This window comes from Syngnathus leptorhynchus, chromosome 1 (genome assembly GCF_054491065.1).
Source record: "Syngnathus leptorhynchus isolate UIUO chromosome 1, UIUO_Slep, whole genome shotgun sequence".
NCBI lineage: Eukaryota > Metazoa > Chordata > Actinopteri > Syngnathiformes > Syngnathidae > Syngnathus > Syngnathus leptorhynchus.
In genome coordinates, this window is record NC_141195.1 from 21,041,070 (window position 1) to 21,063,918 (window position 22,849).

A 22,849-nucleotide genomic window follows, 5' to 3' on the forward strand; every position below is an offset into this window, starting at 1 on the left:
ACTGTGAGAAATGTTGTCGGTGGCAACTTCCGGCAAGCCAGTGCGCGTGTGAACGTGTATAAAACAGTCGTAGTTTATGACTTGTTTTGTGGCTGTTTTTTTTTTTTACATTTAATTTCTTTGTCAAAGTGGTTTTTAACAAAAATAATTACGTTCTTCTGTGAGTCTTAAACTAGTTTTTGTTTCTTCAGTTCTAGTAAAAGTTGCAGAGACAACTCATAAAAAATTATGTGTTGTCTTGCATGAACAAGTGTTGCAATTGCATGTTGAGGGCTATCATTTAATTATCTGTAAATGCCAAAGATAACCCCCATAAGTGTAAAATGAAATGTCTTTCACAGGAAAGATTCTTTGCCCACAATATTGTGCAATACCCCCAAAAGCCTGGGAGGCCCCCCCGCCCCCTCCACACCAAAATGTCATTGTACTCATTTCTTTTGCTGCATCAACATGGAGAGCAAAACAGCCAAACCACAAGGAAGTCAAGTCACTTTGCTTTCACACATTCAATTCAAGATACTGTATTTTTTTTCTTTACAAAATGAAATAACAAAAAAAAACAAAAAAAAAACATGTCATACACAAGAGCTGCTTTGGACATTTACAGAAGTCATTTACACACGAGTTCAAATGAGAGTGAAACACTTGAAGAGGCACAAAAGCAACTGTACTCTCAAAAAAATAATCATGACGATGTCACTTATGTGACAGGAAAGCATTGTGCTACTTCTGGTCAAGCGTTAACATTATGTTAAACACTGAGCATCTTTTCAACATTATTAAACATTGGCTCTCTGTAATTCACGCAAATGACATACTCACCATTGAAACATTTACACATAAAATGTTGACTTGTTTACTCACCCTCAAAACAAGAATACTTGTCTTTTTTCTTTTCTTTTTTTATAAACAACTGCTCAGTTCCAAAACACATCATCTATCTGTTTGATACTGTATGTTCAACCGATGTAAAGTTCGACTCTCTTCTAGCACAGGCATGTCTCCTTTAACACAAATAGTAACAACAGTAGTGAAGAGGGGGGAAAAAAATGGCCCTGGTTGTCTGCCCGAGAGAAAGTGGGGGTGTGCATAGATGTTACAAACCTCTTCCCCACGCCTCTTTAAGGCAGGTCATTTGAACTTTGCCTCATCTTTTTGTTGTCCACTTGAGTGCTAGACGTACCTGCAGGATCACATCTGGTGCGGCGGCGTACAAGGAAGATCAGAGTACGACCGCACCGACAATATGATCTTCATTGTCCTTTTTGTGCAAATTCTGATGTAAACAAAGACGATCGTAGGTTGACGAGGACACGCTACGGGGGTACGAGAGGCGAGTTGACAAAACGTGCTCCTTTGACAAAATAGTGGAATAAATAAGAGGCTGGGAGAACGAAACTGCCAAGTTTCCTGTGCTTTTTGTTGGGTTTAAGAGTCCAGCGATTTACTTGTGCACACTGTGGCAGCTTCTGATGTGCTTCAAAGTTCAACTGGTTTAGACACACGGGTTCCACGTAGAGCGCCTTTGAGGGGGCCCATTCACACCTGCTTCATGTCATACGTGCTATTGCCTTGTCAGTGTCGTCAATATGTCGAAAAGAAATGTACAAAATATAGACCACATCCCACACAGCCTTCAACTATGTCAGGACAGAACTGTATTCATCTAACATCTTTTAGCACTGCAGATAGATATGTACACATTAAGACCTTCGAGGGCCAGAGTGGAGTCATCATGAGGTGGCACAGTTATTTCTTGTCCTATTATAGCTTCATCTACAAAACACAGGATTTTGATCGCACGGCATTCCAAGTGATTGCACAGGCATCGTACATCCGTTCAGGAGGAGATGCCTCAGTGAGCTGAGCTCCTGCTGTTACCATGTCAGTACACCCAGGACACTGGGACCCATTGAGGGGTGTTACACGCCAGCTCCACAGCCTCCTCCAGCAGGCGCAGGGTGTCGTCTATCTCGTTGTTGATGATGGTCTGGTCAAAGTAGTGAGCGTACGTTTGCTGCAGCATCTCCGACTCTTTCTGGAGCCGCTGCAGGGAGTCATCCTGACAAAAACACATTCATATCATGAGGTAATGAGCAGGAAATGGCGATCCATCACTAGGCAGTGCTTGACAGGTGTGCCGCTGGCTAAACAGATACTCAAAAGGGCTCTTGGGATTTGACGCTACACAAGCCACAGAGTCAAAGGCGCACAACATAGGCACTTCATACTTACGGGCAATTTGCGACACCACTTGGGAAGCTCCATTGGAAAGGAAAAAAAGGCATGCCAAAAGAAAAAAAAAAAAGACAAACGCACTTAAAGCAAAGAGGGAATGTGAGAAATGCATTGAGTTCATGAAAGAGAGAGCTGTGCACACCTGTAGGGGAAAGGTGCGTACGAGAATAGTAGCAACTCAAAGGAGGAAATTACCGCACACTGGCTTCGTTTATATGGACGCATTTATTCGGATTAAAAGCCTGATCGGAATAAAAATGCTTCATGTACACACCCCATTCGAAATATTCTAATTGGATCAAGACCATCTCGATCAAGATTTGATTCCAAATGAGAGGAGTGGTTTATGACAATTAATAATTTGATCGGAGCGCAAGAAAATGCTTTGTCCGACTTTTTGGAACAAACCGCCTTTACCGAGCTGGTTTTGAATCCACGAACAGCCGGTGTGTGCGCATACAAAAACAAGCACAAACACCAACAAGTGAATGCAAGGGGAGCCCACGTGAAAGCCAATCACCGTACCTCTGTCAGGCTTGGCGTGATAGTGGGAGCTGCGATGAAGACGACATAGGGAGCAAATTCAGCTGTTCTGAGAATCTTTAGTGCCTAAAATGAGGGAGACACAGAGAAACACTGAACAAGTCTGTGTAGTTTGCTTTGCCTTTTATCATTTGCATGTCCAACCACATTTATTGTTCTGTGCTAATCCTTTAAATTGAGAGACTTGAGATCATGATTGAATTCTGGTCATTTTGTGCTGTGTGCTGTACTTCACCTGTGGCTCCACATCCAGAATGGAGATCATGCCCTGAGCGTGGATCTGCCGAATAGTTTCCAGCCTGGTTCCGTACATGGCATCCTCATGACTGCCATACTCCAGATAGTCATTGTTACTAATATCCTGCATCATCTGGTCATGTGATACAAAGTAATAGTTCTTTCCGTTTTCCTCATCTTTCTTTGCAGGCCGAGTCGTGTCTGATGGAGGCATGAGGAAAAAGGTTCATTTTCAAGTATGAAAGTCGGGATAGACATTTAGACAGCTACATTGCTGTATGCAAGTGAGTGGTGTGTGTGCGTGTGTGTATTTCTTACGAGGGATGGGGTAAGCAAAGCGGTCTGGATGTTTTGTGATAAGCGTGTTCTTGATGTGCCTCCTGCCAACTCCATGTGCACCTGAATGGAAGCAAAGGTGTGGGTGAAATGACAGCTTGATCATTATAATTAGTGAAAGCCTGAAAGCAGACCTCACCAACCAGACTTACCAAGCAAAACTAGTGTTTTCCTCTTGAAAGAAGGCAACTTGACCACTTCCTCATAAGTCACCAGATCTAGTTGATCAAACACTGTCGAAATAGAAAACAAACACTTGCTCCTAATCTATTGTTCGAAGACTATTTATTTACTTCTAATCTGACTCCGAGAATACCAACCCAAGATTAAAAAAAATAATAAAAAAATGCTATGCCGACGATCATTTTACGACAGTATTTGGCTGACTAAAAATAGGTATTTGCATTCCAAGGTCTAACATATTTGGGAGGACGAGGAATAAAAACAAAGCGGAAGATAAGACAGAAACTGGATAACAGCTCTCTGGAGTTACTTACATGCAGCCAAGTCATTGGGTATGAGACAGCATGAAACATGGGCAGAGGGTGGGAGCGCAAGGGTTAATAAAACACACATTGAAATAAAAGGAGAGAAAAAAAATGTTGCATCCAAAGCAGATATGTCTACATGTTAGTCAAGAATAACGCTGACTAAAGTGAAGGTCTTTGAGGCAAGAGGCAAGGCAAGGCAGGACACATTTCAGGTTGCATTTTGAAGCTTAACAGCAGGATCTCGTGAGTACAAATATGAATTAGCACACAATGCAGTCAAGCGACTGCACTGTACAAAGACCCGGACTTTTTAAAATGTGATCAAATACAACTACTAGAACATGTGTAAACTGGTGTTTTCTGTGTCAACGCCAAACAGTGCACTGTCTTAAATACTAGACTACACTTTGACCGGAATGCATGTGCATTTATTTACCTGCATTGTGCTTGGCCAAGTACTTGTCTTTATACTGTTTCTTCTTTTTGCCAAACCACGTGCAACTGGCTTGCTGTTCCTGCTTGGTCTTCTCCATGGCTATGCATGCCACGCGCCTGTGAACACCACATGAAACGTGAGGCCATGCTTGCACATCAGCATAAAAGCAAATCTGGAAAGTGTGATGGCGACCTGAAGGGGTCATTTTGTCACTCACCACTCCTGCAGCTCTGGGGAAGGGATGAGGCCTGCTGTACCGTTCTTGGTGTTCTCTAGCTTTCCTTGCCACCAATTGTGGTCATCCTTGGAGATAATCTGAATGATGTCACCCACCCTGAAGCCAATGCCTGCTTCCTTACAGGGTATGAGGTCATCTTTTGTCGGGTCATACTCAAACTGAGCGCGAACATAGATCTGCAGGGGCGGAACAGTCAAGACGAGATTTTTGTAGTATCATACATGAAAGGCATAGATTGGTTCTGCTGCCCACATAAAAATGGAGTGACTGCTAAAGCAACACTTTACAAATACAATGTCAACACACTCTGATCAAGATCCCAACCAAAGGAAAGAGAACTGAAGAGAGAGTTACTGGCTAGTGATGGTAACTGCTAGTATCAGGTATACGTCTAATCAGAGTGAGGGCATTGCTTTGTGACGAGAATTGTGCGAGTCGGGATCTACTTCTACGTGCTTCCTCTAGTAGACATCTTACCTTAATGGACAATTTGTCCTGGATAGCGGGTCTGGAGATCTATGGAGTTGAGAGCATCACACACTTACACACAAATCATGCAGTAGAATATGTTGTGGGGCACACACAAGAGGTGTGCAGCAAGAGATTCCCAACTGTAAGCCGAATTCTCTGTCTATATGCCATCGGTCAATTTTGAGTATTCAGTTAGTTAATTGCGCAACTTTTGAATGTTGAGGTTAAAATGATGATTTTTCGATGAACCCTTAATATGAATCCCAATCGAGTTCTAAGCGGGCGGGGCACGACAGATGCCATGCAGCCAATATGTGTCAGCAAGGTGTGTCGTGAACTAGAACTCATAATAGAGTCACACTGCAATAGAGCGATTCGCTGAGTCAAGCTAACCTTAAATGTCCCGAGTCCTAGAAGTTAAACAAATTTAGTAATGTAATGGTTGCTGAATGTACATGCAGACTTTGATTACACTGATTTGGTGCAATTCGCAATTGCTGCTGGTGCAAAGGGGGAAAGACAATTAATTGGAGATTTGCTGTTCAACTCACCTGACGAGCTTTGGGCTGAATTGTTGCTGGCAGATCCTATTGGATAACCAACATATCCTTGTAAATATTAATAGTGCTAATACTTATGTTTTTCTTTTTCTACATGTATGTAGAAAATTGCAGTGCGTGCACAACTCACCAGAATGGAGCTAGTGACACTTGCATGACCATTAGCAGCCGAATGTTGAGACAAATCTGGTGACTCCTTCTGCAACACAAACATTTTCCTTTACTTTTGTTCATCACTAACGACGTACGAAGACTTGTAAGCATACCAGGTTTTGGTTCTGTACCTCACAAGACTTGGACTGGGAACGGTAACTGGGTACTATCTTGAATGTGATGCTTCCCCTCATTTCCCTCTGTGGATAACAAACGCTTTAAAACTTGTATGGAAACCTAAATGTCACATGATGAGATGTGAGGGAGACCATAGGCTCCTATTGAACTAGCACAATGTAATTCAGTTGCCAACTCACAAGCATTTTTTGGAGCTGTTCCACAGTTTGATTGGCAACGCTGATGCCGTTAATCTCTCTGATTTCATCGCCTACATGCAGGGTGCCTGAAGTTGAGGAGCAAAAATTGAGGCTATTTACATGAAATAACATGAAGATATAAAATAAAAAGGGAACTCACCTTGCCGATGAATCATCCCACCATGCATAATTCGAGCCACGATGCAATGGTTGAGCTCATTCATTTTCAGCGTAATGCCCTGTGAAAAACAAATGGCTGGTCTGAGAAAAGAGTGAGTGGAGTCGCTAACATATTAGGAGTGTAAATGATCTCATTTCATGTGTGTGTGTGTGTGTGTGTGTGTGTGTGTGTGTGTGTGTGTGTGTGTGTGTGTGTGTGTTTGTATGCACCATAGCCTCATCTGTGTTCTTCTGAAACTGCACCAGGCGGACTCTGGTAACGTTCTCCAAGTCCATGTCTCCGTTGGTGCTGTCTGGTGAGTCTCCGTTCAGGTAAGGGGATGTGGGCGGGGGAGTCACTCGAAGCGCCTCGTCACTGTAGACCTCATGGGCTACCACATCGTGGGTCTGTAGTAGAGCCTTAACAACACAAAAAGCGTTCGTTCAAAACTAAAATACACGCCCGCAGCATTACAGTATGTGTTTTCGTGGAAGGCTTTACAGAGTGTGGCTTACACTAATCCTCTGCGGCCACCGATCAAGTCACTGACTCTTTGTGTTTTAATTAACATCTACAAGCTGCCAATGCTCACCAAGAGGCCAACAGGCTCACTGACACACTCATGGAGGGAGAATTAAAGTAGCTAGCCCTAAAATGGAGCTGAGAATAATAATTCAGAGGAACACGGTTGTTAATTGCACAACATTGACTTCCCTACAGGAACTGACCATATTACAAGAAACTCTGGGATTGTTCAACGTGCATATAAACGAAGGAAAAGAGAGCTATTTACTGGGATGTGCGTGTGTGTAAAATAAAGAGCGCGCACGAGATCGCAAGACAGTGCGAGCTAATTGGATTGAAGCCGACCAAAAGTGTGTCACAATAGTGGACAGTACTTAATACCAATTGAACATGCACATCCAATAATACCTTGTGTGTGTGTGTGTGTGTGTGTGTGTGTGTGTGTGTGTGTGTGTGTGTGTGTGTGTGTGTGTGTGTGTGTGTGTGTGTGTGTGTGTGTGCGTGCATAAAATTGCTCATGTAGGGTTAAGACAAAAACCTTTTGTTTCCGAAACTATTTTCAGGAAACCAAGAAAACGTCATGTTTGTTGATCCATTAACATTGCATTGTCAAAGAGAAAAATATGTTAAGTAACTTAACAACAAGGAAAAGTCAAAAGAAATAAGTCACAATTTGTGACAGAGATTTGAGTGACTTGTCCAAAATATGCATATCAACCTGAGAACAAAAGCAAAAGACCCTATGAAGAAGCTGGATGAAGCTTTTAAGGATATATAATGCCCCAACATGGGCTCAAAGGCAGAACCAATTACGCAAAAAGAAAACTGCATGCCTATATGAGCATTGTTCCATTTGGAGGAAAAAGCAAATATAAAAACAAGCATGTCCATAATTTCCACTAATAGCCCAGGTTAAACTCTCCTCTTCCCTGGAATACATAGATCTTTGTCGCTCAGTCATACTTCCTTTAAAAAAGTACTACTTTCATTTTAACCAGCATGTTATTGCCATCTTGTGGCATCTTAGGGTATTATAATGAGTTTTTCAGTGAATAGCTGAAGATATGTGCAGAAGGAAAAAAATCTGACTAGTCGAATTTGTAAACTCTGAATATAGGTGGTGGGTCAACTTAAACACTGCAACTACACACCACTGCAAACACACTCAATGCACTCAATATACAGTACATATACTGGATATGAATCAACAAACTTGCTCTACATTTGACACTGCAGCAAAGAAAGACACAAAAAAGATAGTTCACCTTCAATAGAAAATGCCCTCCACATTTCTGCTATCAATCTCTGGGTGAGTCCACAACGTTGCCTCCATGATACCCATTAGAAGAATGCGCTCAACATTAGGCAGAAGCCCCTCTGAATGACTTCTAGCCATCACTTCTGTCGCCAAGCTTTTCCCTGGCAGGTCTAACCTCACTAACCCAGATCAGGTGTTAAGCAGCTTTGTGTGGCCAGGGTAGTCATGCGGATTGCATACGGCACTCTTCTGACACAACAGCTTGTAAATGCGCTCACGCACCCTGGCACGCACAGAAATTCCAAAATAAATTTGCACCCAGTTTTTGTTACATGATTAATCATTCTAACCTGGAGAAAAAGTCTTACCAAAAACAAAAAAAACAAAAACTAAAATTTGACATTCATGACTGACCATAAGCGAGTGTTTGTGTGTGCTTGTGTGTGTGCTTGTGTGTGTGCCCACACCATGAAGTGCGGCTGTGTTAGGATCCTTCTGAGCTCCTTGACCTCTGTGTTGTCTGGATAACATGAGACTGTCTCCAGTACCTAGAGGGAAAAAAAAAAGAAGCAAATATTATTAGCGCTGACACAATAACCTACAACAACACTTCAACTTGTTCATGATACCCTAAGAATAAATTCACCACACACACGCGTGCACACACACACATTCACACACACTTCTCCATTCAGCAGCAGACATAAGGTTGGGGACCACTGCATTAGAGTACTGTGTCTAAGACTTGCATAAAGCTGACCTCTTTGGCTCTCTGCACTCCATCACTGGGAGGATTTCGAATTTGTGGAGACGACCTGGTGTTGATTTTGTCATATAACTGCAAAAGTAGAAAGCGCCACAATGAAATGCGTGAGTCAGGAACTCCCGATATCAATTCTGGTATGACAGGAAAATGTAAGCTTATGAGGGTCAAACTCACATCTAACAAGGTGTGGAGATGTTGATCCTGGAAGACACTGTGGAGAAAGTCCATATCTTTCTCGCTACAGTCTGTCAAAGCATGAATCTCCTCTAGACTGTCCAAAACCTGTGATACTGCCCCTGAGTAGGCAAACACAAACAAATTAGCCATATTAACAAAATATCATGCAGAAAGTAGAAACACTCTGATATTTACATACACTGACCAATCTCTCCAAACATTCAATACAGCACAAAATACACACAGCAGTCATGGTACACAAAAACACGACAACAATCAAGCAAGAAGGACGGATGCACAATCACAGTACAGGCAAAGTCACAACAACAAAAACAGATAAACATTGAAACCCAAAGTACCTGCTGCATTGCCCACACATGCAGCAAAACCAGAGAAACAGTAGCAGTGGCATCAATATGACATTAGAAAAAAAGTCAGCTCTCAAAGTCAAACAGTGGATGGTTGCTCGGAGCGGCACATTGACACATAGGGAAAAATATAAGGAGTATTCTGGCATTTTGTTAACGACACTCTAAATCTCAACAACCAACTTCGTAAAGTATAACGTTCACCCTCAACATCTATGCTTTTGGTTATCTCAAGGGAGTGAACGCTTTTGGAGCTAGAGCTCATAATTCATTCAAGGGCATAAAAAGGGAGACACAAATGCAATTAAAAAAGGAACAGGGAGTCAAAAGGCTTCTAAATGTGGGGGGCAGAGGTACGTACTTTCTGCAGCGAGCAGTCCTATGAGCAGCAAAGCACAAGAAGAGAGATTGGCATTAGAGGAAAGTTTCACATCTGTTTCGATTTCACAATGACAGGAAAGTGTATGTAAGGAGTACATGGGGCATACGGCGACAGAAAGAGCAGCTGCAGCAGAGGGGAAAACTAACATCAGCAGAAGCCAAAATAAGCTGCTAAGATGCTCCAAGCATCCTCCAAGAACAGCAGCATGTCTAGGACAGACGACTGCAACAAATGGACCGAGAAAACAAGCGCGGCTGGATGACTCGGCAAACCTGTGTATAGTCACAGGTGGCTATATGTAACACAGGAAAAAAAAAAAATAACACACTAAGTTTATTCATTTGATATTTCAATGAGCTTTAAAGATTGGAGACATTGCATTGCAAATTGTAATTTTTCAAATTTGCTGGTGTGTGGTTTTCAGGTAAGTGAGAAGGAAAAAAAAATACATGTGCAGTCTGCAGCTGTATGAAAGGAAGTGAGACTTGGCTAAGACGGGGATGTCTAGCGAATGCGGTATTAGATTTCACAGAAACAGGAAGCTCTAACCAGACAGCCTGTGATCACTTCAAAGACAACAGAAACCACCTGATAAGTACAAATTTATGCAGATCTTTTGGTCAATATGAATATATTTTTTTTTTACAATGAATTAATTGACAACCAGTTGCTTAGCAAATTAATCAATAAATCTTTTGACAATTGATTTATCATTTAACAGCTTTGTTTAATTCAAAACTGTCAAAATATTCAGATTTACAACCTTTTGCAATAAACATTCTCAATTTCACTAGTCCTCCATGAAAGCAGGCGTGTTGCATTTATACTTATTAAACATTTGCAATCTGAAATTACTTTACAAAACAATGAAGGACATTTTTACCTCTTTTCTGACATGTTCTGGACCAAACCAATAAATCTGAATGGGAAAGTTAAACCTAATTTATCAGATTCATCATTTAATTACAAAAGAATCAACAAATTAACCAATTATTAAAATAATGCTGAGTTGAGTTGCAGCCCTAATTTATTGCAATATAAACGCCTCTGAAATGTTTAAATATTATTTAGAGATGCTATCCCAACAGGTAATTAAATGTAGAAAGCAAAGAGTTGGTGTGATATTCACCTGAGGAGGTTGGGTCATCTGAAAAGTCATGAAGCTCCTCTGGAGCGTCACCGTAGTAGGAATTAAACTTGTGGCTTGACACAGCAGCCAGTACTGCACCCTAAGGAACCGCAAGAAAATAGATGATGAGCCACAGTGAGGTTGATGGGACACATCCCCTCTGTACACTTTCTTTGATCCACAAATTGCTGACCTTCAGCTTCCTCCTGGCATTGAATTTCCTCAGCTGTTCCACCGTTTCAGGAAGGTGGATCTTGTAGGCGTACCTGTCCCTCTCCTGTGCCGACAGAGCTAAAGTTAACGCGTGCACACACAGCAACTACGACTCAATGCAAATGATTCAAATTTGCCTTCAGCCAAGGGTGGTTGAGAGCTTCGTAAACGGTGATCCTTTCAGCGGGGTCTAGCATTAACATGCGTCTCACTAGGTCTTTGGCACTCTCTGAGATATGGGCCCATTGACGTGGGTTCATCTGGACAACACAAAGATTTGAAAAGACTTTTAATTTTGGTCCCCGAACGACATATGAAGCTAGAAACAGCGGCGAGAACCACAATGGCTGTTTGCAGGCAGTGGGACAGAGAATAACACACTTCCTGCTGTGACTGCATCTGCCACACATTAGTCATGCAAGAAAAACAGATAACACCTCAGTGTGCCATGCTCTCACAGTGAGCGAATGTCCTGCGCTTTTAAAGACAAAAGCTTTCGCTTCATAATAGCACGTTTAAGGGCTCATGGGGAAAAAATGATCCTACCTTGTATTTTCCCTTGATGATAGCCTCAAAAAGCCGATCCTTTGTGCCATAGAAAGGCAGGCAGCCTGACAGGAGGATGAAAAGGATCACGCCGCATCCCCACACATCCACTGGCTTCCCGTACGGCTCTCTCTTGACAACTTCCGGAGCCATGAAGTGGGGAGTACCGACACGACCTGAAAAGAGCAGTCGGATGTTATGAGTTTGAAGAGACGCCATTCTTGAAGATAGTCACAAAGAGTCAGATGCTCTAAAGTGCGGATTTACCTCCAGCTACCAGGCCCGACTCTCCCAGTTGTATTGCCACTCCAAAGCCTCCCAGTTTGACTGGAGCAGAATTCTCCTTGGAGGCCAGTAACACACAGTGGGGCTACATACAGACACATACAAGCAAATAATAATTAAAAAAAAAAAAGTGTTGTTCAAAAGTCAGGTACAAAATGTGAAATGGGCACCATCATATTAATTGACACTGTTTTCTCCACAATGTCAATATTGACTTTGTCATGTGTTCTCCAATAATACCAATTCATATATTCAATGTATTTCACACAAAAGAAGTAGGATGGCAGTGTTTCATTTGCAAGCACAAACTATTAAATATGTATTTAAACTAACCGGAACACAGCCAAGCTGTTAAATATTTAGGAACCAAAGCTCAGCATTTCCTGAATTTGCTTTTGTACTTTTTTCATGACGAGGGTGAAAAGGTGAATGTCTACGGAACATTATAAAAAAGGGGAGGGGGCATAGACAGCTCCTCTGACTTCATAGTCATTGCAGCAACAGTCACAAGTAGGAACTTCAAGAAAAGACTCAGACTGAGTGGCAGGCAGCCACAGAGACGAGTGCAGGATTCACTGGGACAGTGAGCGAATCAAGTGAAAGGTCCATAAAGCAAAACAGAAGAGTTTTTTTTCCTCTTTCCATAAGGTCCTTTTTTCTTTTTTTTTTAAGGTGTTTGGAGTTGGGACCCCAGCACGCTTATCTTGCTTTGGACTTTCTCAAAAGTACAAGTGAATCACTTGCGGTAAGTGTGTGGAAAAGCTTTGGCTTTTGACTCAGCTTGACACATTATTTTCACATTTTATTGTATTTACTCTTTATATTATTACTTTATTGTTTTAACCATTTGTTTGTATATGTCTGATTAATAAAAGGAGATAAATATAGGTAATACAATTTAAATGAAAAATAAAAAAATGTGATAAATAAAAATAGTATGAGTTGAGTGTTAACCCTTGCCTTTGAGGAAGTACGTACATGTTGAAAATATTTTGTTGATTTGTTTGATTTCTTCAGAAACCGGTCCACCCTGAGGACACTAACCAAGCAACAAGCAAAATGAACAGCTCCATATCCTCATCAACTATATTGGTCAATACTGTTTTTGCTCACAATTCTCTGTTCTCACTCCCAGCCACATCTCCTCCAACAACTCCCACTTTCTCCTCTGTGGCCACTCCGAAACCAACTAGTTGTTCATTAGATGACTCAGCTCTCCGTCTACCACTAGCTGTTATCTATTCCTTGTTGTTCCTCCTTGGCTTAGTGGGTAACCTCTTTGCCTTGTGGGTCTTCATTTTTGTTCACTCTGGCCGTAACTCTTTGCGTGTGTTTCTTATCAACTGCGCGGTGGCAGACCTGGTCCTTCTGGCATGTCTTCCCTTCCGAATCATCTATCACATTATTGGGAACCGCTGGCGACTGGGACATGTGGCCTGCAAGCTGGTGGGGAATCTATTCTACATGAACATGTACATAAGCATCATGCTGATGGGGTTTATTAGCCTAGATCGCTACTTGAGGCTCAAAGGGAAGGGCAAAACGCGGAGAGGCTTGGGGCTTCGACTCAGCGGATGTGGTTTGCCGTGTAGTTGGGTGGCATGTGGGGCACTATGGGGCCTGTCTCTGGTAGCATTGGTTCCCATGATTGTCTCTGCGGAGGACAAAGAGGAAAACGACAAATGCTTCCAATTCAAGCACCGAAAGCTTGCCAGAGGAAAAGCTTACTTTAACATTGTACTGGTGGCAATGTTTTGGTTTGTCTTCCTCATGCTCGTGGTGTGCTATGCCAAGATCACCTACCAGTTAATGAAAGTGTCAAGGGACAAGCCAGAACTTCCCAATGCACGAAGATATGGATGTACAGCAAAGAAATCCTTCTTCGTCCTTTTCCTGTTCACCCTTTGCTTTGGTCCCTACCACAGCTTTCGGCCCTTCTACATTCTCGCGCAGCTAAATGCGACAGTGAATTGTGATTACTTGCGTGTGGTGGACCACATCAATGAGGTCGTGCTTTTATTGTCTGCCTTTAACAGCTGTTTGGACCCTGTTATGTACTTTGTTTTGTCTGGCTCGGTGCGCAAAACTGTCTTCCATATGCTTGAAAACAGACTTGGCAATCGACGTTTCTTTCTAAATGAAACCCCATCCTACAGCTCTACAACAGAGTTTCGAAGGTCTTCAGTACCTTTAGCTTTACCAAGAACTGTGGATTGAGTCTTCCACACCACTGGTATTGACAGAACCATGACTTCAGATGAACGTATCACAATGGTGTGTTATTACTGTTCACAGACTTGCTGCATGTAAATAAAGATGATGGATTTGCGAAACCGCTTGGCCATACCCATTACCTTGCTTGGCAATTCCCCAACGACTGTGACGTAATTGTTCAAAATACATAATAGGAAATGGATGAAAATGAACGGATGAAAAAATATCTCCCAAACTGATTATAAAAGTATCTCTGCAGCACCTGTACCCACTACATCCAAACCGTAATATTAATGTCGGTAATCTAATTAATTTGTGGATGTAAATGTTGCATTAAGAGGGCTGTCAACTCACCTTGACGTCACGGTGTATGACATTGTTGTCATGACAGTAGCGAAGCGCCTCCAAAATTTGTTTCATATAGTGGCTGCAAGGAAATTAATGGAAGATGATTAATGACACCTGCAAATTACTCAGTCTAACAATATTATCGAAAATTTACTTTTTAAATACAGTACAATACTTGAATGTCTCGAGTGCCTGCCTAGTGTAAAATGTGTACAATTAAACCAATATTTTTATTGTGAGTTGCCAATTTCACAAAATGTGTTGCACTTTGAATTTTACCAGAAGGCAATACAACTTTTCTGCAAATTTTTATAACACTGCAATTTGTGTTGGGTTGCATACAGTTTTGCACAATAATAGACAAGTAATTTGACTAGTAATCTGTGTCTTACCTGGCCACAGCCTCACTGTACACAAACCCAGCATCAGCTCTCTTCACAATTTCAAAACAGAGGTCAGCTCCATCCATACTAGGAATGAGAGAAAAGTGCAGTTACATTTTGACTTTAAGCAGAATAGTTCCTATAAGTAAATAAATTAATTGTGTATCACATTGTGAGTTAGACTGCAGCAGAACTTCATTACCTTTTATAAGGATCATTTCCCGTATTATTGTCATTAATATTATTATTATCATCATTATTATTATTAGTTTTGTTGTTATAAGTTGGTATTATAGAACTAACTTAACTAGTATATCATATATTCTAGTGGTGAGGATAAAGTCCAATGTACAGTAAGTGTCCCAATATTGGCTCTTCACACAGAAAGGATGCGGGTGAGCAATTGCAGTACTTGCTTGCTAAAGGCTTAAATTCATCTTCCAGACACTTGAGCAGCTAAATATAGAAACATTGACATGAGATGCAAGAGTGATACATGCACTCACAATTCGAACACCATGTAGAGCATGCCGTCCGAGCTGTAAGTCTCCAGTAGCTCCACGATGTGAGCATGTTTCAGCATGTGGCAGATGCTGGCCTCTCGCTTCAGATCTGACACGAGACAGGATGTGCTTTAAGTCGTGGTTACGGTCGCTCATTGATCACTCATAAATCAAGAGACTCAAGACATTGTGAACATTCGCAGAGAGTGAAAGTGAATTAATTAATAAAGTGAATTAATGAAAATGTAAACACAATGAGTCGAATTCACGACTGAATATGTTCTGAATAAAATGTATCATTGTGGCAACATTATACAACAGGTACAGAAAACATACTGTTCAATAATACCAGTGTTCATTTTGATTTCACCATGCAGGAAAAATGGCTGCTATTTTGTACACCACCAGAGGGCAATAAAGAATATGTTAAAACAACCTGTACCAGTGTCATTTTTGTGGGGGAATAAGAGGCCAAGATAAATAATTGGGGGAAATTATTAATATGATACATTGAATTGACTTTACTACATAAAACAAAAATCAGACATGTTTACATCAATAGGGAAAATACAATGAAAAAGGCAGAGAAAAATTGATTATTCTGACAGTTTCAGCGAGAAATAATTAGTATTTAATTATCTTTCATTTTTAAAAACATTCACTCAGAAATAATTCCATTATGATTTTTATACTTTTACACTCACCAGTACTATAAAAGGATTCATTTAATACCATAAAATGAATATTCGGTCATATCGATAAGCCTTTAGTCACTGTTAAAAGCAATTAAGCCTCTAAAAATGTGGAGGGGAAAAATTATAAAGAGTCTTACATTGATGTACAAAGAATTCAAACCTCTTTGGTTAAATAACGTATTTTTTCATACCCTATTACCCATCAATTGTTCATTTATACATGATGGCACGCAGTGAGTCTTTATTGAACCATTTAAAAACCTTGAAAAACTTACCGCCTTCCTAACAATGCCTCTTTTGTGTCTGCGCATTATTAGAGAGACAGCTTGAACGGTTTTGATGGTATGACATGTCTGTAAATGTTACTGTACATAGTGATTGCACTGAAGCTTGATTTGCGGAAAAGAGTGAATTGAATCGAAATTACACTTTGTCAGAAAATTTGCGATTCAATCTTTTCCTGAAATCATTTAATCACCTTGCTCATGCGTAAAACTCCTAAACAGTTGTCATTTTTGTGAAACCTTGTGTGCATTTCTCATTGACTGTTAGATCGGCAACGCTGCAATTCAGTTAAAATTTTGAGTTGTACCAAAAAAATTGGCTTGACCGGCGCCCACTTGTGAAAACTAGTTTTGGTTTGTGGTGGGCTTTTGGATCATGACAATAACGTGCCACTTTATAGGATTTCTGTTTATATTTTACACTTGCAAAGTGCCAAGTCCTAAGATACTGCAAGCCTTTCTCCTCCCGGGACTCATATCTTTCTCTTGCTGTTACTACTGGCTGTAGAGCTAGTCCCTGACTGGGCTACTGCAGATGGCACATTGCGAGCGCCAACATGCATGTGAGCTTGGCATAAATGTAAACACACAAATTACATCCTACCTGAGACACACACCAGATTTGGGCATCAAAGTGTAATTTCTGCCAAGTTATTCAGTGCCCTTGTGTCCAGATTGGTTGTACCTTTGCCATCTGCTGTTCCATGTGCAGAAGGCTCAAAGTTGAAATATAAGCTTGGCGACAAGGACTGCAACCCTTTCTCACCTTCAGTGCTGAGGCCAGGGCTGGAGGTGAAGCTCGCTACATCGACAATCTTTACAGCAAACTGTTGGCCAGTGTCCCTGTTGATGCAGCGGCGCACCACGCTGAAAGGTCCCCTACAATAAAGACGAGATACAAGAAGGTTTGGCATATGGAAGTTTTACCACTGTTGCCAAAGGTAATTACAGAGCAGTTGTATGCTAAACCGCTGTTAAACTTCATTAAAAACATTCTTGTGAGGACATGACAGGGCAAGGGTGACCACACAAATGGCAGCAAAGAGGTGGCAGATATTGTTACTGTGCTTCCCGACATACCGGTAGTTGTGTGGGTATATGATGTGCAAAAGGAACGAAGGACAAAAAGGAAAAAGAAAGGAAGGCAGGCTAACATACTAGAGTGTGGACAAACTTGTCAAAAGCGCACCTGAGTTGCCTCTGATCACCATTTCTCTCTGAACCAAGTAAACAAAGCATTAAGTATGTGTGTGTGACCTAAGTGTTCTCTAGCAGCTGTGCATAACTTTGCAATGGCAATCTCAAACTTTCGGCTACTGTAGAAGAAAAACAAGTACAGCTGTTTAATGGGAAATGCTAATAAGTGTGTGATAATAAAAGGCATTTCTGCAATTAATAAACAAATAGGGTTGGGTGGCAATTTGTAACCATGTGGGTAAATTATGGGGACTACATTGAAAAGCATTTTGCAAATGAGGAGCATTCTAAGCAGGAGGGGGAAGTGGTATTATTTCAATGAATAGAATAAAATGATTACTTAAAGCTATCAAATGAAAACGATCAAGTCATGCCCACTAAAAGAGAAAGCAAAGTGCAAAGGGCATATGTCATGCTGACATCACCGCAGCTGTGGCATCATACAAAAACACCCACGCGCTCCTCACATCCGGACAACAGCAGCCATCAAAAGACTTGCCAGAATTTAACAAATCATTACAAAGGTCTCCTTCATAGTTTCAATCAAAAGACTGGGTGACAGGCAGTTTTGTTGTAAAAGGATGTGCCGGACACCAGGGCACTTTCCTTTCAACCCTTGGATTTCCTTTCCTAGCCTAAACGGACACAACACGTGCAGCTGCAGACTCACCATGTAGAGCAAAGAAAATTGTTGGGTTTCATTCTCTCCCTGTGGTTAACTTACTAACCGGTAAATCCCTGTGTTTGTGTGGTCCAAACATTGGGTCAACTAAATCCTAAATACAACTGCATGTGGTGAAGTCAACTGTGAATGATTGCAATGGATCTCTTCAAACAGAAACAAATCTGGGTTTTTAAATATTATAACATATACACCATTAAGATAGCAGGAGATTTTCAACCTTTTTTATGCTCAGTTGCATATTGTGTCTCTATGTTGCAAGCATAAAGAATCAAAGCACATTCATACAAGCAAGGGAGGGATGATAAAATTGTGGTTCCGTGTCCCACCTGAGCAGTGACTTTATGGACAGCTCATCAGTGAAATTGATGGAGACCAACTTCCTTCTAACAACCAATCTTAATGATTTTGGTCCACAGTAGGACACTAAAGTCAAGTCATTGGTGTGGACTATGTTGCACTCTAGAGAATGGGTCTACAACAATACAGCATTGCGTCAGATACTTCGAACATTACAAGCACAGAACAACCTCTCATTACTTACACTAGTGGTTCTAAAATGGAGGTACTTCAGGGAGTACACAAGCAGGGCCCTACGGTGTGCAACTTTGAAAGAAACCGAAAAATAAAATTAAAATATGTGTACGGACAGCAAGCCGAAGTCTTGTCTATTATAATAATAAAAAAACATAAATATATTAAACCTTTACCTTCATTGCAGGATACTACAATCATGTGGGTTTAATCGACATTGGAATATAGTAAAAACTGACCCATTCGAGCGGCTTTTCATCACACCTGCAACATCCCAAGACCTCCGTGAAATGACACAAAATGGGTGATTTGGAACAAGCATGAGCGCAACTGTTGCATTTTATTAATCAAACCTGGCTCAGATTTCTCCTGCTTTGGTGCAAATGTACTCGCGCCTAACCGTGGCAAAAAAGTGACGTTTCAGCGTCAGATTAGTACAGTACAATACATTTTTATTTAGAATGTGCAGACGACAACTTTATTGCAGGATCGACAGTCGCCACGCTCGTGAAGATAAGTGGTTGTGAAAGTGGGATGAATAACAAACAGTATTACACTGCACAGCGTCATATAGTCATAATAGTAAATAGCACTTGTTGGAAAACAAGGTTTAGCTACAGTAATATTTTTAATCATTTGATTGTATTTGGGTTTTTAATGTCTTTGCATAAAAATGGCCATTACAACTAAAATGCTTGGGATTTTGCCTATATTTAAAAAAGTGTATGCATGTGCAATTTTGATATGTTATTGCGAAGTAAATAATTGAGTATGATCTTTATGGAAGCATTAAGAATAAATATATTGTATATAAAACAGCCATACTGTAATGATCCTGACAAAATTTTAAATGCTGTCAAATGTGCTTTAACACTGGAGTAACCAAAAACCATCAGTGCTAAAATTTAGACTTGAGTTCTGGTGAGACTTTGAATGTCTTGACAAAAGGAGCATATTTTATGAAAAAAAAAAAAAAAAAAAGAACTTGAGCACAGCATCTGACTCCGTGCCATGAAGACTGACAAAGACGCTCAGTGAAGCACAAGGCCAAGTGTCTCACTGAAATGTCTCACTTAATGCACAATTGAGAAGTTCAGTACAAAAATGCAATATTTAGTGTTGGCCATTCATAAAGATAGATTCTTTTTCATGGTTAAACTGATAGATTCTTTTGGTGGTTTATGCTTTTATTTCAAACAGTTAATGATTTTCTTTCTCACTCATTTTATTATATATATATATATATATATATATATATATATATATATATATATATATATATATATATATATATATATATATATACATACACACACACACACACACATCTGCATACGTATAAATACCTGCATACGTATAAATACCGTACATACAAACATGCACACACAGATATACACACACACACAAATTTGGAAGACTACGTTAGACCCGACCTGTTTGATAATTGTGCAAGTAAGTCTGTCCAAAGAAGTGATGCCGTTTTCCATGCAGGGCGTGTATGAAAATTGTAATGCAAATGTGAGCACTGGAGACAATAGAAACTGAAACAATATTTATAAACCAAAACAATAGATAACTGATTTTTATTGTCCCCATTGAAGTGTGGGATAGAAAAACTACCCCCCCCCATCACCACCACCATCAATCTGCTGATTTATCTTGTTCCAGACTGCCTTCCCCTCATGCATCTGGTTCAGGAAAAATGATCTCTTCCCTCTTCCGGTAACACATCCCAAGACACAAAGATTCAACTCCCTGATCCATTAACTTCCAAAAATCAACATTTCTAACAGTTGTTTCCACAACTCCCAACTTCTACAGTAAAGTTATCACTGAACACTATTTTCTTTCCTAAATCAATTTAATAAGCTAGCTGGTGGGACATCAAGGACATGTTTCAGCACCTTGCTTGAATTTGTGACCATAGGAAGACCTCAGGTAAGCTCCAGGGGCTAACGCATTGATCCTTCATACAATGCCATGATCTTAAGATCTACTACACCGAGTGGCACGTCTCATACAAGGTCTCAGCCATCTTCCAACATACAGGACCAATAGTAATAATTCACTATTGGCTTGTGATGTTTTGACATATCATTTGTCGTTTGAGTTTAGAAGGAACCCTTTGCAGTTGTTTTGGGATATCTCTTTTGAAAACTGACCTTTGCTGAATGAGCATGCAAGAGAATTGCAAATGAAGCATTATAGACTTGTGTCATTGAGCCCCAATTTTGCAGTCACGTGATTCCGTCCACACGCCCACACTTTGAGTCAGTTTATATTAGCATAGGAATGCAGTGATGACACGATCGTAATGAGAATAAGGTCCAGAATCAAGCAAGACTTTGTGCCAACACCAGACATGAACTGCAACTTTGTGGAATATGGACTACAATGGAGGGGGAAAGATGATGAACATGTGCTGTTCATACTCACTTGCCAATCACCTCACACAACTCGTAGACATCTTCGAATAGCACGTCGTCGTCCGCCATGGTCCAAAGTCAAACGGGGGAGCTCTACAAATAGCCCCCTTCCCAATAGTTTCGGATCTGATCTGCACACTTAATTAACGAGGGGTGTGATTATGGCAGGTCGGTGACAGTGGGGAATGCGCGTCCCAAATGCGATGAAGATAAAAGCATCGGTCACTACAGAGTGCAAGTTCGCCCGCCCCACCTTCTGGGGTTCTCCTAGCCAGCTAGCGGGCTAGCTCAACAGGAACCACAGACCAGACCGCAAGGGTTGGAGATTTTCCTCCTTTGCAGGGAAACAATTACATGACTCCGATCCGCATTATTCCATCAAATTATAGTGCAAAGTGTTTGACACCATCTGCAAATCCATCAAGATGTCCAGTTCAGATGACGGTGCTGAGCTTCAGCAAAAGCTAATCGCTGTCCGAAATGGGTTTTATGGGCTAGCTGACGATGGAATAGCCGGTTGACTCCTGGCTTGATTGCACTGTGCACGCCCAGTATCTCAGACGGTTTGCCCTATCCAAACGTATCATATGGGAAATCCCGCTCGCCGAATCGAAGCAGAAAATCTCCACTATGGAGTCGATCACAACCCCGCCGCATATGCTTCTTGTGAACGTCCAAATTGCATCCAACACCTCAAATGTTGCATCCACCGTTAGTCGGATGCTGGCAGTCGCTCCGACTTCGTCAAATGTGTCGCCCAAGAACCCGGTGAGCCAAAATGGCGCCCCGCGAAACGATCCACACTCAATGCTTTAGTGACGTTAGAGCCAAAATGGCGTTCGACGGGCGTCTGATTTCCAGGCAACGGTTCCAGCCATCTAGCGTCATTTTTCTGCGCATGTGCCAGCATTCCTGCAGCTCCATGTCTTACGTCACCTTTTACCACATTACTCGCTTCAGTGTATCAACATACAATGTTTGGAATGTCTGTCAGGGATAAATGCATTTCATGCGGTAGTCATATGGCGGATTGTTATGTTATTTTGACAGTGATTGCCTAAATCCCATGGGTTCAAAGGGAGGTTCCCCAGAAAAGGGTTGTCGTGTCTCTCGCCGTGTTCTGTGGCTTTGCATCAGCCCCTCTCCTCTCGTCCACCGTTGGTATATAGACTCATCAATTGGCACTCTGATTGGCTGTTGATGTGGTCATCAATGCAGTACTGTACAATATGCATGTTGCCTGAGATCTGATTTCAACTATAGACTTGACCAAATAGAACTGAATTTATGGACAGCTTATATTATATGGGACTATATTGGGACTCCAATGTCAAATACTGGGCTGTTTCCCAGGTAACGATGGCGGGGGCGTGACTTTGGTAGTTTATTGGCCGTTCCCTTTCCGTTTCCAACACTTTCAATATTTTACATACATTTCTTACCATGAAAACATTTCGATATCATAGATTAGTGTCTTCTATCTAACCGGAAAACAAAATAATGTATTTAAATTGTGGGGAATATTTGTAATCTTCTTTTTCATCATTTGTAATTTAAATGCAAATAAATACAAATACAACATACTGATGAGATGTAATGCGTTTGCAGCACGTTCAGCCCTGTCAAGGCACAGGATAATGAAATACAGAAAATGGGGAGCATTCCAGAGAACGTAAGCGGCGTGTGACGGCTTTGTAGCTGCATTGCACACTCCATGTCAAAAGGTGGCGGTAATGAGCGCTATATGTTGATAG

At 41.1% G+C, this 22,849-nt stretch overlaps 2 protein-coding genes across 5 annotated transcripts; one reads left to right on the forward strand and one right to left on the reverse strand.

Moving 5' to 3' along the window:
• Nucleotides 1-501: 501 nt before the first annotated feature.
• LOC147062647 (peripheral plasma membrane protein CASK-like) lies at nt 502-21,919 on the reverse strand. 4 transcript variants are annotated; one of them, XM_085910684.1, is made up of 28 exons: nt 21,106-21,919; nt 17,023-17,135; nt 15,281-15,386; nt 14,784-14,861; nt 14,398-14,470; nt 11,812-11,914; nt 11,545-11,720; nt 11,136-11,258; nt 10,979-11,062; nt 10,786-10,885; nt 9,636-9,653; nt 8,904-9,025; nt 8,724-8,801; nt 8,431-8,511; nt 6,411-6,599; nt 6,181-6,259; nt 6,021-6,106; nt 5,835-5,903; nt 5,681-5,746; nt 5,542-5,577; nt 4,997-5,035; nt 4,499-4,695; nt 4,282-4,397; nt 3,507-3,587; nt 3,337-3,417; nt 3,017-3,219; nt 2,764-2,847; nt 502-2,062 (listed from the first exon to the last, which is right to left on the reverse strand). In XM_085910684.1, exons 1-28 carry the CDS (start codon nt 21,162-21,164, stop codon nt 1,886-1,888), a joined length of 2,817 nt encoding a protein of 938 aa, XP_085766810.1. In that variant the 5' UTR covers nt 21,165-21,919; the 3' UTR covers nt 502-1,885. The 4 variants fall into 4 exon arrangements, with proteins under 4 accessions (XP_085766810.1, XP_085766802.1, XP_085766792.1 ...); XM_085910676.1 differs by having other exon boundaries at nt 5,681-5,749; XM_085910666.1 differs by having other exon boundaries at nt 5,681-5,749; nt 5,817-5,903; nt 21,106-21,918.
• LOC147062648 (putative G protein-coupled receptor 34) lies at nt 12,267-15,684 on the forward strand. Its single transcript, XM_085910703.1, has 2 exons — nt 12,267-12,574; nt 12,847-15,684. Exon 2 carries the CDS (start codon nt 12,889-12,891, stop codon nt 14,044-14,046), a length of 1,158 nt encoding a protein of 385 aa, XP_085766829.1. The 5' UTR covers nt 12,267-12,574; nt 12,847-12,888; the 3' UTR covers nt 14,047-15,684.
• Nucleotides 21,920-22,849: the final 930 nt, after the last annotated feature.

Bases quoted from the DNA above. Each gene is read 5' to 3' on its own strand.
- LOC147062648 (XM_085910703.1), top strand. From the start codon at position 12,889: ATGAACAGCTCCATATCCTCATCAACTATATTGGTCAATACTGTTTTT.
- LOC147062647 (XM_085910666.1), bottom strand. From the start codon at position 21,164: ATGGCGGACGACGACGTGCTATTCGAAGATGTCTACGAGTTGTGTGAG. The intron at 8,512-8,723 runs GTCAGCTTTATG...TTTTCCCTCTAG, and splicing joins GAGTGCAGAGAGCCAAAGAG to GTACTGGAGACAGTCTCATG. The intron at 3,220-3,336 runs GTAAGAAATACA...TGCCTCCATCAG, and splicing joins CTTTGCTTACCCCATCCCTC to ACACGACTCGGCCTGCAAAG.